General features: G+C 39.3%; 1 protein-coding gene across 1 annotated transcript in view; it reads right to left on the bottom strand.

Annotated features, from left to right (window-relative positions):
- Nucleotides 1-577: 577 nt before the first annotated feature.
- The window catches only part of LOC127107942 (fasciclin-like arabinogalactan protein 12), a 64999-nt gene continuing 48870 nt past the window's right edge, over nt 578-16706 (bottom strand). The window contains exon 2 of the mRNA XM_051045291.1: nt 578-1704. Within this exon, the coding sequence (XP_050901248.1) occupies nt 798-1688 (891 nt within the window). The 5' untranslated portion in view covers nt 1689-1704 and the 3' untranslated portion in view covers nt 578-797. The remainder of the gene's footprint in view (nt 1705-16706) is intronic.

Below are 16706 nucleotides of genomic sequence, written 5' to 3'. Positions count from 1 at the left end.
GGCCTATAGTCTGATGCCACGATTGGTCTTGAAGTCACTAGGTGACTCTGAGGTATTGGGGACAATCCCTTCCGGTAGCATTGTCGGTACCATCGTAGTTTATGGTGTTACCGTAACACTATCGGTCAAAGGAATGAATTCAGTTACAGTTGTCGAAATCGTTCTCGTCCCAACGCTATTAGAAAGTTGGTCTCCAATGTTGTTCCTAGAATTCACCATTTTTCTAACCTATCCTCTAACAGGACTCCTTACTTCTCTCTTTATTATTTTTCCACACCTTAATCTCATACACACTTGTACACAAGATGAGAAGTTGATGAAAACACAAATAAAAATTCTGAATTTAAAAACACAAATAAGTAAAAAAAACGCACAAAACGGTCCCATTGGGAATTTTTTTACAGTATTAAGTTTTAAAAAAGGATACAGCTTTGCACCTAAACAATTTCCCTTACCTATCATGGAACTTGTGACTCTATATTATATCGATAAAGATGACACTGGTGAAATTCTCGAGTCTTTGACACATTTGGAATTAATTAGAATTAGAAGACAAAAGCAAAATGGAGTAAAATTGTAGAATCAAAGCATAAATCTCATATTAGAATAAATAAATTCAGAGGCAGATCATACAAATCTCAGATTTCCTAATCCACTGATATATAAATTCTTCACCACTATAGTATTCACTCATCTCTCACAATATTACATAACAATACATCACACACTCTTCAATATTCATATTACTTAATAGACTTAATAGATTGAACGTTGATAAATTCAAATCCTATTCTGGTTCATGCAGACAATGAAGTTAACATAACTGCTCCAACAAAAAGAGATATCCACTTTCCATGAGCATTGATTTTTAGAGTACCAGATTTATCATTCGAGGGCTTAGCTTGAGATGAATCAGAGGAATCTGGTGATAGTGGTTTCTCCTTTTCTGCTTTTGGAGTCAGTGCAGAAGGTTCTGGTGCCAAAGCCGGACCCTTTGTAGGCGCCTTAGCGACTGAAAAGAAATCCATAGGAAGAAGCACTTTGCCAACTTTATAGATAGCAAGATGCTTATCGGTATATATAATGCCATTGATTGTAGTGTTCACTTCACCTGTTGATATGTTCACACTGCCACCGTAACTCACAACATTCAGTTCCACCTTTCCTGGTTTAGCTCCGGCAAGTGTTCTCACTGGGTTGGTTAGAATATCAAAGTTAGAGCTTGATACGTAGTCTGAAATAACGTGGAACTGTAAGAGCTCGAGTTTCTGTCCATCGGAAAGAGAGTTGAGGAAACCTGCTTTGAGTTCTGAGAAAGCGCTGTCATCTGGTGCAAGAATTGTTAAGCCACCTGTTTTTGTAGTCAGTAGTTGCGAATTGAGTTGGTTGATCAATTGAGTCGTTTTCATGAGTCGGATTAGGACGTTGAATGACTTGGCTTTTCTCAGGATTCCGACTATGTCAACCGCTGTGCCTGCGGTGTCAGGTGTGGAGTCAGTAGGTGATTCTGGTAAGGAAGGTACCAATGGTTTAGGGGATGCAGCTGGTTGGGTTGGAGCTGGAAGTGTAGGTTGTATAGGAGCATTAGCAGGTGATAATTGAGATAAAGTAGTGGTTGTCGAATACAAGAGAGAAACTAGTATTGCAAGTGAGAAGGACAAGAGATGAGATTGCTTCTTCAACATCATTTTGGTTTTGATGAATGTTAATGCTTTGATGTTGTTTTCTTTCTTCAAATGAATGGAAGTGATAAGAAATGTACTTGCAATGAGTACTTTGATGCATTGATGATATGTGGGAGAAAACCTTTATAGAGTAAGAGAATATGGTAGAGAACATTGAGAGTTAGGTGAAAGGCATTGTTCTAAAACCTGAAATTGTGATTTATGAACTTAAAGATGCTACATGGTAATGAGATTGAGGTGCTGCATTGCATCTATGAGTCTATGTGATTGATGGCTACACAATTCTTTCATCATAACTATATTTTACCGAATAAGTATTAAATATGTCACATACACACAAATTTGTATTCCAAGGATACATGAAGGGGGTACAAAATGTGAGAAAATATTGTGGTACATTCATGCTAATGCATATGATCCATGTTAAACTTCTTGAATTAGTAGACTTATCTATTTATGAATCAAACCGTCTGTTTTTTTTAATGGAAGATGGTGTTTACATCTTAAAATAAATAATATGTTAGTCAATATTAACAATTAGGAGAATTTTGTGTGTCAAGTTTTTCTTTGTTGATGCACAAGATTGAAGTGAAGATGATGAAGATGGAGAGAGAGAAGAGAGAAAAAATAGATCTAATTAATTTTTAAGACAAACTCTATTGACTGTATTATGAAATTTTGTTACGTGTTTGATTTATATACACAAACAAAAATGTCATGTAGGCAAAATGCTAACATACACTAGTTAGGTTAAGCTTAACAAAACTAAACTAGAAATCCAGAAGGTAAAACACACTTCTGGAACAACAACCTCAAAAGTTCCGGCTTCTAAGTCAGAACACTGCTTCTGAATATAAATTAATTTTAACACCTTCCCTTAATTCAATTCAGCTAACTAAACTCTACAACACCAATTTCATCCATCAGGTGGATAAAGTGTTCAGTCTTCATAGCTTTAGTCAGAACATCAGCAAGTTGCTTTCGAGTACTACAAGACACAACTTCTAGCACTCCATTCTAAACATGATTCCTCAAAAAATGAAACTTCGTGCCAATATGCTTGCTTCTTCCATGCAACACTGGATTTTTGGTAAGGCTTATGGATGATTTGTTATCAATCATCAACTTCACAGGCTTGTTCACTTTGATCTTTAGATCCTACAACAAGTTCATAAGCCAAATAGCTTGACATGCAGACAAAGCACCTACAATATACTCAACTTCACAGGTTGACAATACAACCATTGGTTACTTCTTGGAGCACCAAAAGATATGGCTTCTCAGATACTTGAAAAAAAAATCATTGTAAGACCCCAATTTTGACCCTAAGATCCCTCATGGCATCATAACATTGCATTTGCATAGCCTCAAGGATCATGAGCATCTTGGTTCCCTTTGCCTTTGGGTGGGACTCCTTGTGATTGGTTTGAGATCACCAAGCATGCTTGAATTATACATCATTGTTTCTCTTACTTTTGTTTACTAAAAAAAAAAAAACGAATAAATAAATAAATAAATAAATAAATAAATAAATAAAATATAACAAAAATTTTTGGACTTGGGCCTCTCTCGTTTGAGCCCACAGGTCCACAAAAACCAGGTTATAAATTCAGAGTTTCAGTGAAACAAAAGGAGGCCATTCCTATTACCCAGGCAGGAAAAAGAAAGTGAGAGAAGAGCTAACAGAGTTCAGAGCAACCTCCAGAGGCTGAAGGGAACTCATCGGCAAAGAACCAATTCCCTCTCATATAAACCCTCAGATTGCTCTGCAAACCTCACGGGTGCAACTCAATTTCAATCGATTCTCTCCAATCAGGTTTGCCCTATATCCATCATCTTTATGCCTTCAATTTGAATTTTCTGAATATATGAGGTATTATGGGTGAATTTGATACCCTTTTGATGCATGTGTTTGACAGGAGGTTTAGGCCTCCTACCCTTGGTTGCTTTTTGTGAGCTTTTTTTGTGAATTTTAATGGTATGATTCATGTGGTTATGTAACACCCTTCTAAATACCCCAAAATATTTAATTAAAATAATAACATATCAATCAGAGTAATTATGCCCCGAAGGGTGTCACACAATCATTTCACAACAATTATCAAAATATCCTGTCATGCTCATTTATTAAATCAAAATAAGACTCTTTTGCATAATTCGCAGCGGGTACAAAACATCGACATTCAAATCATGTACTACATTACATGTAAAGTTGAATCAACAACTAAATTAAAACATAGTCAAACATTCCCTCCCGATGTTACATCTACCAGAGCATGACCCACTAAGGACGACACTAGACTCCATAGCACTAGCTTCTACTCAACTCACTGCTCGTTACCTGAAAAATAGATGTAAGGGTGAGTTTCTCAATCAATATAATAAGCATTATACAACATTATGTAATGTTAAGTAAATACGCATTTGTTCACCCTAACCAGACTACACACTCAGCAACGGCAGTACCAACTCAACATCATACCCAACAATAACATATATCATATGTATAATCTCAAACCATACTCAATCATCAACAACACAACACATAATAACCAAATAATACTGGAATACATCCATTCATATTATATGACATACATTCATTATGAAATGAGACTCAACATATGCGGTACCGACTATTCTTGAACATACAGTTCAAGCTCACCGATCAACTCCAGATACGGCTACTAAGCTCACTAGTCCCACTCATTTGAGATCTAATGACTCACTCACTAATTCCTCACCATGGGAATTAGCTACAGCCCCAAAGGCTAGACTATGCACACTAATTATCTAGTATGCAAACATCAACAACAATTCCATAACAATTCACTCACTAATTCCTCACCATGGGAATTAGCTACAGCCCCACAGGCTATGCCATGCATGCTAATCATCTAGCAAATGCAGCATCAACAACAATCCACAATGGACCTGTGCTCACACTCTAAGCCATACAACAGTCCATTCACAATTACATGCATAATATATACATTCACAACAACATGCATATCATTATACATCATCAATATTTTATCACATAAGCATATCAGATCATGCCGAACAACAACCACAGTATTAGTACACTCTACTAATACCTATACTACTCAAAGCCACGGGAAATGATCCCTAATATGTAATACATCAGCTGAATTGCAACACTCAGCCTAAACAACCAAAAACTGCACAACAACAGCACAGAAAATTCACAATTCTGCCCATACGCGTATTGCCTATGCCCATACGCGTATTGCCCACGCCTGACCAAATCCATACGCGTATTGGCCATTCCCATACGCGTATGCTACGCGTATCACTTCCCCATACGCGTACCACCAGAGACCATTTCACGTTCAAAATTTCATCTTCCTCATCCATACGCGTATTGCCTAGTGCCATACGCGTACCAGCCATCTCATACGCGTATTGCCTAGTGCCATACGCGTATGACCAGAAACCAGAACTCTCAGATCTGCAATGGCTTTCTCTGCTACGAGATCTACTCAAACCAACCTTCCACAGTCCAATTTCTACACAGAAATCATTCATATTTTCCACACAATTCGTATCTTATTCGATTACACAAAATTCGACACTTTTACATCTAATTCCTACGGATTCTTTCTCAATTATACCCCAATTTCGTTTATCTAAAAAGTTCACAAATTCATCATGCATCAATCTAATCAGAGGTAAAACAATGGTTATCACTACCCACTACATATTATCACCTAATGCCCTTTAACCGATGATAAACCCCCTTACCTGAGTTAATCCAGCAATCTCTGATCTCCAAGCTTTTCCTCTTCTCTTGCTCTGCCTTTTTGCCCTTTTTCCACTTTCAACCGCTTCTCTGTGTTCTCCTTTTCACGTGCAACCCTTTTTACCAAAAATGGGACTTTTTATTATTCCAACTTATTTTATTCCAAATAAATAATTATCCCCATAATTATTATTCCAAAATAATAATAATAATAATTCAATTATTTAATTAAATTAATAAACATATTATTAACTTAATTTAAATAATTATTATATTATTATCGGGGTGTTACAACTCTCCCCCACTAAAAGAGTTTTCGTCCTCGAAAACATACCTCAAGCGAACAACTCCGGATAAGACTCCTTCATCTGACTCTCAAGTTCCCAAGTCACATTGCCACCTGCTGGTCCTCCCCAAGCTACCTTCACCAAGGCGATCTCTTTACCCCGCAATTGCTTCAACTCTCGATCCTCGATTCTCATAGGTGATGTTTCAACAGTCAGGTTATCTCTCACCTGTACATCATCTACTTGGACTACATGTGACGGATCATGAATGTACCTCCTCAACTGAGACACATGAAAAACCTCATGCAAATTCGCAAGCGACGGCGGTAAAGCGATACGATAGGCTACCTCTCCTATCCTCTCCAAAATCTGATAAGGACCAATAAAACGAGGTGTCAACTTCTTCGACTTCAAAGCTCGACCAACACCAGTTATCGGAGTAACACGAAGAAACACATGATCTCCCCCTTGGAACTCAAGTGACTTCCTCCTCTTATCATGATAACTCTTCTGACGACTCTGAGCAATTCTCATCTTCTCCTGAATCATCTTAATCTTTTCTGTAGTCTGTTGAACAATCTCCGGTCCAACCACAGCACTCTCACCGGACTCATACCAACATAACGGTGTCCGACATCTCCTACCATACAAAGCCTCAAACGGTGCCATACCAATACTCGAATGAAAACTATTGTTGTAGGTAAATTCAATCAAAGGTAAATAACAATCCCAAGCACCTCCCTTTTCCAAAACACAAGCTCTCAAAAGATCCTCTAATGACTGAATCGTCCTCTCAGTCTGACCATCAGTCTGCGGATGATATGCAGAACTCAATCTCAGCTTAGTTCCCAAAGCTCTCTGCAAACCTTCCCAAAATTTCGATGTAAATCTAGGATCTCTGTCCGAAACAATACTCGACGGAATACCATGCAAACTTACGATCTTCTCAATATACAACTCGGCTAATCTCTCTAACGGATAATCCATTCTGATCGGAATGAAATGAGCCGACTTCGTCAATCTATCAACAATCACCCAAATAGCTTCAAAATTCTTACTTGTCCTCGGCAACCCAGAAACAAAATCCATACTGATACTACCCCACTTCCACTCTGGAATAGCCAACGGTTGCATTAGCCCAGACGGCTTCTGATGCTCAATCTTTGACTTCTGACAAGTCAAACAGGAATAAACAAAACTCGCAATTTCTCTTTTCATTCCCGGCCACCAAAATAACTTCTTCAAATCACGATACATCTTCGTAGCTCCAGGATGAATACTCAAGCCACTACGATGTCCTTCCTCAAGAATACTCTTCTTAAGTTCAGTAACATCCGGAATACACACCCGATTACCAAATTTCAACACACCATTCTCGTCAACTCTGAATTCACCACCTTGACCTTGATTCACTAAAGTCAACTTATCAACCAAAAGCATATCGGATTTCTGACCCTCTCTGATCTCATCCAGAATACCACTTGTTAACTTCAGCATACCCAATTTAACACTATTGTGAGTACTCTCACACACCAAACTCAAGTCTCTAAACTGCTCAATCAAATCCAATTCCTTAACCATTAACATAGACATATGCAATGATTTCCGACTCAATGCATCAGCTACCACGTTTGCTTTACCCGGATGGTAATTCAAACCAAAATCATAATCCTTCAAGAATTCTAACCATCTCCTCTGTCTCATATTCAGCTCTTTCTGATCAAACAAATACTTTAAACTCTTATGGTCACTGAAAACCTCAAATCTTGATCCATACAAATAATGCCTCCACAACTTCAGAACAAATACCACGGCTGCCAACTCTAAATCGTGCGTCGGATAGTTCTTCTCATGAACTCTCAGTTGTCTCGAAGCATAAGCTATAACCTGCTTATTCTGCATCAACACACCACCTAAACCCAACAATGAAGCATCACAATAAACCTCGAATAGTTCCGACGAACTCGGTAATATCAGGATAGGAGCAGTAGTCAACCTTTTCTTTAACTCTTGGAAACCTTCTTCACATTTCGAGTCCCAAACAAACGCTTGCCCCTTTCTAGTCAACATCGTCAACGGTAACGCCAACTTGGAAAATCCCTCAATGAATTTTCTATAATAACCTGCAAGTCCAAGAAAACTCCTTATCTCAGAAACTGACTTCGGAGCTTCCCACTTAGACACCGCTTCTATCTTAGAAGGATCAACAGCAACACCACCTCTTGAAATTACATGACCAAGAAAACTAACTTCTTCCAACCAAAATTCACACTTAGACAGTTTAGCAAATAACTTCTTTTCTCGGAGAACTTCTAAAACCACTCTCAAATGCTCAGCATGCTCTTCTTCAGATTTCGAATACACCAAAATGTCATCAATAAACACTACCACAAACTTGTCTAGGTACGGATGGAAAATCCTATTCATATACTCCATAAATACTCCAGGCGCATTAGTCACACCAAAAGGCATCACAGAATACTCATAATGTCCATACCTTGTTCTGAAAGCAGTCTTCTGAATATCCTCAGTTTTTACACGTATCTGATGATACCCAGACCTCAAATCTATCTTGCTGAACACACTCGCACCAACCAATTGATCCATCAAATCATCAATCCTCGGCAAAGGATACCGATTCTTGATCGTCACTTTATTCAGTTGCCTGTAGTCCACACACAACCTCATAGTACCTTCTTTCTTCTTAACCAATAACATTGGTGCACCCCACGGTGACACACTCGGACGAATAAATTTCTTATCCAACAAATCTTCCAACTGACTCTTCAATTCAGCTAACTCAACAGCAGACATACGATATGGAGCCATCGATATCGGTCTAATACCAGGTACCAATCAATCGAGAACTCAACTTCACGCTCTGGCGGCAATTCATTCACCTCTTCCGGAAACACATCAGGAAAATCACACACCACAGCTAGATCACCAATTACCAGTTTATCTTTAGCTTCCATAGTCGCTAACAGCATAAACAACTCTGCCCCATCAGCTACTTCCTCATTCACCTGCCTTGCTGATAGAAACAAACTCTTTCCTTCTTCAATCTCAGGAAAAATCACAGTCTTATCAAAACAATTGATATAGACTCGGTTAAACACCAACCAGTTCATTCCCAAGATAACATCAATCTGCACTAGTGGAAGACACACAAGGTCTATCCCAAAATCTCTACCAAAAATACTCAAAGGACAATTTAAACAAACTGACGTAGTAGTCACTGAACCCTTCGCAGGAGTATCAATCACCATACTACCACGCATCTCAGATATCTCTAACTTAAGTTTCACAGCACAATCCAAAGATATAAAAGAATGAGTAGCACCGGTGTCAATAATAGCTACAAGAGGAAAGCCATTAATATAACACGTACCTCGGATCAAACGATCATCTGCAAAAGTCTCAGAACCCGATAAAGCAAAGACCTTGCCTCCTGACTGATTCTCTTTCTTCGGCTTAGGACACTGTGGACTGATATGACCCAACTCTCCACAGTTGAAACAAGTCACAGTCTTCAACCGACACTCTGCAGCCAAATGACCACCTTTTCCACACTTGAAACACTTCATCTCAGCACTGGTACACTCATGAACACGATGTCCAGCTCGACCACATCTGTAACACTTAACAGGAGCACTAGAGTCTCCCCCACTAGGCCTCTTCATCCCACTCTGCCTCTGGAAACCTTTGCCAGCTGCATACGGTTTCCCACGATCAATCTGATTCTTACCTTTCCTATCAACCCTTTGCTGATAGTTCTCTGCTCTAGCCTTGGAATCCTGTTCGAAAATCCTGCAACAGTCAACCAAATCAGAAAACACCCTGATCCGCTGATACCCAATCGCCTGCTTGATCTCGGGACGCAACCCGTTCTCAAACTTCACGCATTTGGAAAATTCCCCAGTAGCCTCACTATAGGGAGTATAATATTTTGACAGTTCTGTGAACTTAGCAGCATACTCAGTAACAGACCGGTTACCCTGCTTCAATTCCAAGAATTCTATTTCTTTCTTCCCTCTGACATCCTCTGGAAAGTACTTCCTCAGAAATCTCTCTCTGAACACTGCCCAAGAAATCTCAGCATTCCCCGCAGTTTCCAACTCAGTGCGGGTAGCAACCCACCAATCATCAGCTTCCTCTGACAGCATATGCGTACCGAACCTGACCTTCTGGTTATCGGCACACTCAGTTACTCGGAAGATTCTCTCGATCTCCTTCAACCACTTCTGAGCGCCATCTGGATCGTATGCTCCCTTAAACATTGGAGGATTGTTCTTCTGGAACTCACTCAGTTGACGAGCAGCTCCCATTCCCACAACATTCGGATTTCCTCCAAGTACTCCAGCTAGCATACCCAGAGCCTCAGCAATCGCAGCATCATCTCTACCTCTTCCAGCCATCTCTATTCTGAAAACCCAAACAAACTAAAACAATGAGTACTGATAGGTTACACAACACCTATACCGTACAGGGGAAACAGAATAACTACGACTCGACTCGACCGACTATGCTCTGATACCACTAATGTAACACCCTTCTAAATACCCCAAAATATTTAATTAAAATAATAACATATCAATCAGAGTAATTATGCCCCGAAGGGTGTCACACAATCATTTCACAACAATTATCAAAATATCCTGTCATGCTCATTTATTAAATCAAAATAAGACTCTTTTGCATAATTCGCAGCGGGTACAAAACATCGACATTCAAATCATGTACTACATTACATGTAAAGTTGAATCAACAACTAAATTAAAACATAGTCAAACATTCCCTCCCGATGTTACATCTACCAGAGCATGACCCACTAAGGACGACACTAGACTCCATAGCACTAGCTTCTACTCAACTCACTGCTCGTTACCTGAAAAATAGATGTAAGGGTGAGTTTCTCAATCAATATAATAAGCATTATACAACATTATGTAATGTTAAGTAAATACGCATTTGTTCACCCTAACCAGACTACACACTCAGCAACGGCAGTACCAACTCAACATCATACCCAACAATAACATATATCATATGTATAATCTCAAACCATACTCAATCATCAACAACACAACACATAATAACCAAATAATACTGGAATACATCCATTCATATTATATGACATACATTCATTATGAAATGAGACTCAACATATGCGGTACCGACTATTCTTGAACATACAGTTCAAGCTCACCGATCAACTCCAGATACGGCTACTAAGCTCACTAGTCCCACTCATTTGAGATCTAATGACTCACTCACTAATTCCTCACCATGGGAATTAGCTACAGCCCCAAAGGCTAGACTATGCACACTAATTATCTAGTATGCAAACATCAACAACAATTCCATAACAATTCACTCACTAATTCCTCACCATGGGAATTAGCTACAGCCCCACAGGCTATGCCATGCATGCTAATCATCTAGCAAATGCAGCATCAACAACAATCCACAATGGACCTGTGCTCACACTCTAAGCCATACAACAGTCCATTCACAATTACATGCATAATATATACATTCACAACAACATGCATATCATTATACATCATCAATATTTTATCACATAAGCATATCAGATCATGCCGAACAACAACCACAGTATTAGTACACTCTACTAATACCTATACTACTCAAAGCCACGGGAAATGATCCCTAATATGTAATACATCAGCTGAATTGCAACACTCAGCCTAAACAACCAAAAACTGCACAACAACAGCACAGAAAATTCACAATTCTGCCCATACGCGTATTGCCTATGCCCATACGCGTATTGCCCACGCCTGACCAAATCCATACGCGTATTGGCCATTCCCATACGCGTATGCTACGCGTATCACTTCCCCATACGCGTACCACCAGAGACCATTTCACGTTCAAAATTTCATCTTCCTCATCCATACGCGTATTGCCTAGTGCCATACGCGTACCAGCCATCTCATACGCATATTGCCTAGTGCCATACGCGTATGACCAGAAACCAGAACTCTCAGATCTGCAATGGCTTTCTCTGCTACGAGATCTACTCAAACCAACCTTCCACAGTCCAATTTCCACACAGAAATCATTCATATTTTCCACACAATTCGTATCTTATTCGATTACACAAAATTCGACACTTTTACATCTAATTCCTACGGATTCTTTCTCAATTATACCCCAATTTCGTTTATCTAAAAAGTTCACAAATTCATCATGCATCAATCTAATCAGAGGTAAAACAATGGTTATCACTACCCACTACATATTATCACCTAATGCCCTTTAACCGATGATAAACCCCCTTACCTGAGTTAATCCAGCAATCTCTGATCTCCAAGCTTTTCCTCTTCTCTTGCTCTGCCTTTTTGCCCTTTTTCCACTTTCAACCGCTTCTCTGTGTTCTCCTTTTCACGTGCAACCCTTTTTACCAAAAATGGGACTTTTTATTATTCCAACTTATTTTATTCCAAATAAATAATTATCCCCATAATTATTATTCCAAAATAATAATAATAATAATTCAATTATTTAATTAAATTAATAAACATATTATTAACTTAATTTAAATAATTATTATATTATTATCGGGGTGTTACAGGTTACATTTTGATTTGGGGGCAACTCTTGATTACCCTTTTTTTTTTCTCTAACCTGTTTGTTGAGTTTTTTTTTGTGAGGGCTCACATGACTCTTGCAGAGATGGCCCGGTGTTCCACTTTATTTGTGGGATACCACCTGGAGGTTTATTCCGATTACCTGTGCTTAATGGCTTGAGATATTTGTTTGTGACTTCTTATTTCAAAGGATGAGAGCTACTTGGATCATCGATATGATCTCAAAAGGGGAACTCCTAATGTGGTTTTATTTTCTTTTCCCTTATCTCTTGTATGTTTAGGAATTTAACCCTTTTTTTCCCCATTCTAACCCAAGGCAAAACTTTTTGTGCAAACAATAACTTTTGTTTTCAACATTAGAAACCTAAGCCTTATGCTTTTGATTTTCAAACTTATTTTTCATAACACTTATTTTGAATTGAACCTTTTAATCCACTTTAACCATATTTTTGTAAATACTTTTAATTGGTAAATATAACTCATTCAAATACTTTTTGTGGTTTCAATGGCCACCTTCTTAATCAAACCTTTTTTTTTATAACCATTAGCTATTAGGTTTGAGTTATCCTTGAGGTAGATATAATACTCACCTTTATCCTTAGTGATGGACAATGAGTCTTCCATGCTTATTATAGGGTTAACCCCTCACTAGCATGTTGAAGCTATCCTCACATGGTGGATTTGTGGTTTTAGGTTGAGTTTTCTCCCTTTGATAACAAAAGACCTTAAGGTTTTTGGACCAATCAATTCACCAACTTTTTTTGAATTTTTTTACCCCGAACTACGAGGTTTTGATCCTAATCCTTTTTTTAAGATGGTACGTAGGCAATGGGTTCATCCATTCAAACACAAAATGTAAATAAATTTGTATATTCTTTTCTATCCCTTCAATCATGTTTGCACAAATAAATTTTCACAAAAAAAAAAACAACAACCTTACAACAAATGTGAAAAGGGCTCCCTAGGAGTACCTAGGATGTTTTGGGTGCCTAACACCTTCCCATTGCATAACCAACCCCCTTATCCAGATCTCTGACATTTTTACTAGTTTTTGATTCGATAAAACTTTTAGGTTTTTGTTCGCTTTCTAACCATTCCTTTGGATAAATAGAAGTGCGGTGGCGACTCGACTTGTATGATTTACCTTGGATTTAGTCAATATCTCTAATGGTAACGAATACCCCGCTACAGAAAAATGGCGACTCTGCTGGGGAGAAATAATTTGCCTAGTGGGTTTTGCCTACTTTTCATATTTGTTGTATTGTATTGTATATTTTTTTTGTGACATATTTTTGTGCAATTTGGGATTACTGTATTGTATGTAATGATTGAATTATTTGAATATTAATTCCTTGTATGCTTGGTGATCTTCGTGAGATGAGTTCTATACCCGAACTCGAGTGCACTTAGGATAGGAGAATGGCATAGTCTTGTCGACTTGTGTGGAGTTATTCCTTAGCAAGTTGACTTGCAAATCCATTCACTTGGTGGAGGTCATGTTGGGATCAATAATGTCACACAAGTAAGTTGTGGTTAGACATTACCTTTTCCAATATAGACCTTAGAAGCCAAGGACCTTAGTTTACCAAACCCATCTTAACCTATGCTTAGGATGTAGTGCGAAGGTCGTTCAAGTGTAAGATTTGATACGATTGTTACGCGATACTACACTCATAAGAGTCTCTCTTGAGAATATTTTTGGAATACGAATAGTCGTTTCTCCGATAATATCCAAAAGATGGGATGATGACTATGGGAACCTCTTGTAGAACATGTTTGGCAGGTTTAAACCTTAGTACACTCCCTTTTTGGTGGTTCTTAACCTAAACTTCATGCTCGTGACTTGCAACAAACCCTTGATTCATGGTTGATCCGTTCAGGTATCCTTAATATCAATGGAACTTGGGTGTTGATAAGGTGTAAACCATAATCCACCAAAATGGATGATTGATATTAAGGATAACATGATCCATCCCATGACCTTTGTTTGGTGTGCTTTGCTTGATCCTTGAGTGTGATTGTTGCATTCATGCATTCATGCACCCATTTGCATCCATATCATCAAACTAATAAGAAAATTTTCAAGGAACTTAAGGGGGTTTATTTGCAAAATTTTCAGACATGGAAAGACAAAGAAGGAATACAAAGAAATACAGTTTCAGACAACCAGACTTGAAAGAGCTAAGGAATTTGACATCCTATGTACTAGATCCCTTGGGTTTCAAAGCTCGTTTCGGGAAGCTTCTTCCTCTTCTGACTACTCAGGTGGATGAAGGATTGATGAGTGTATTGGTGCAGTTTTACGATCCTTTGTACCGTTGCTTCACGTTTCCGGATTTCCAGCTTTTGCCTACCCTTGAGGAGTATGCTTATCTTGTGGGTATACCTATTCTGGATCAGGTGCCGTTCAGTGGCTTGGAGAGTATTCCTACTTCACAAGAGATAGCAGACATGTTGCACATAGATGAATCTCTGGTTGGTGCTCATATGACTACCAAAGATGGAATTCAAGGTCTCCCTTCTGAGCTCCTCATCGCTCAAGCTACTATATATGGGAAGGCCATGAGTGAGGATGCCTTTGAAGCCATATTTGTACTTCTCATCTATGGGCTAGTATTATTCCCCAACATCGACAAGTTTGTGGATGTGAACGCTATTAGGATTTTCTCTACTCTTAATCCCGTTCCGACTCTGTTGGGTGATACCTATTTCTCTTTGCATATGAGGAATGCAAAGGGTGGTGGCGCCATTGTGTGTTGTTTGCCTCTGTTGTATAAGTGGTTTATTTCTCACTTACCGCAGACGGTCGCCTTCAAGGAGAATAAGGGATGTCTACGGTGGTCCACGAGACTCATGTCTCTCACTAATGATGATATCTCTTGGTATAACCGTGTGTATGATGATGTGCAGATTATTGACTCTTGTGGTGAATTCTCCAATGTACCTCTTCTTGGTACATGTGGTGGGATTAACTACAATCCTGTTTTGGCACGTCGGCAGCTTGGGTTCCCCCTAAAGGATAAACCCAATAACATTCTGTTAGAGGGTGTATTATTTGATGAGATATTTCCATATGTGATAAAATGCTTAATATTTCCAAAATTTGCAAATAAAACTCTAAAGTTCCTTTGAAATAAAAAACAAATCATATGCACAAGCATTGCATGCATCATATGCATAAGCAGATTTTGTTTCTGGTGCCTTGCCCTATGGTCTAACTCTGTGTCCTTCATTTATTTTGAAGACAAGCTGACTCACCGGTACTACACTAGAGCCAACATTTCAAGACTGATGGATCACTTAGAGCAAGAGAACCGCGAGCTGAAAGAGGAAGTGGCCAGATTGACTGCCCTAATGGAGTCACTCATGGCTGCCCAGAGCCAGTCTTCTCCGACACCCTTAACTCCTCCCCAGAGGACAGTTATCTCCGAGATTGTCTCCTCTACTGTGCCCGCTGCCAGTACGCACTTTGTTCCAACAGCCATGCCAACCGGGTTCCCGTGAGGGATGCCTCCCAATTTCATGCCTGAGGGTCTTGTTCCAGCCTTTGCTTCTATGCCGACATCTAGCCCGATCCTTACTGTTCCTCCTCCTGTCGTGCATACTTTGCCCAGGGTAGACGACACCATCTATCATTCTGAGCTGTCTGAGGGTCCAGATGTTTATGAGAAGATGGATGCTATGAACGATCAGTTTCTTGAGCTTCGCAAGGAATTGAAAACTCTCAGAGGGAAGGATCTTTTCGGCAAGTCTGCTGCCGAACTCTGCTTGGTTCCAAATGTGAAGATCCCTGTGAAATTCAAGGTCCCTGACTTTGAAAAGTACAAAGGAAATACTTGTCCTCTCAGCCACCTGGTCATGTATGCCAGGAAGATGTCAACTCAAACCGATAATGACCAACTACTCATCCACTACTTTCAGGACAGTCTGTTCGGTGCCGCTTTGCATTGGTACATGGGTTTAAACAGCGCGAACATCCGATCCTTCAATGATCTTGGCGCCTTCGTCAAGCAGTACAAGTACAACATGGATATGGCCCCCGATAGAGATCAATTGAGAGCCATGTCCCAAAAGGATAAAGAAACATTTAAGGAGTATGCCCAGAGGTGGCAACACAGATCGTGCCTCCGCTAGAAGAGAAAGAGACGACTAAGATCTTTTTGAAGACTTTAAGTTCTTTTTATTATGAGCGGATGATTGCTAGCGCTCCTTCTGACTTCACCGAGATGATAAATATAGGGACGCGTCTAGAAGAAGGGGTCCGTGAAGGACGGTTAACCAGAGAAGAAGGCTCTTCTGCCAAACGTTATGGGGCGTTTGCAAAGAAGAAAGATGGAGAGGCACATGCTGTGACCTC

The sequence above is a fragment of the Lathyrus oleraceus genome, chromosome 7 (genome assembly GCF_024323335.1).
Source record: "Lathyrus oleraceus cultivar Zhongwan6 chromosome 7, CAAS_Psat_ZW6_1.0, whole genome shotgun sequence".
Taxonomy (NCBI): domain Eukaryota; kingdom Viridiplantae; phylum Streptophyta; class Magnoliopsida; order Fabales; family Fabaceae; genus Lathyrus; species Lathyrus oleraceus.
Note: the sequence above shows the minus strand (reverse complement) of the source record. Positions and strands in the feature narration are given on the sequence as shown.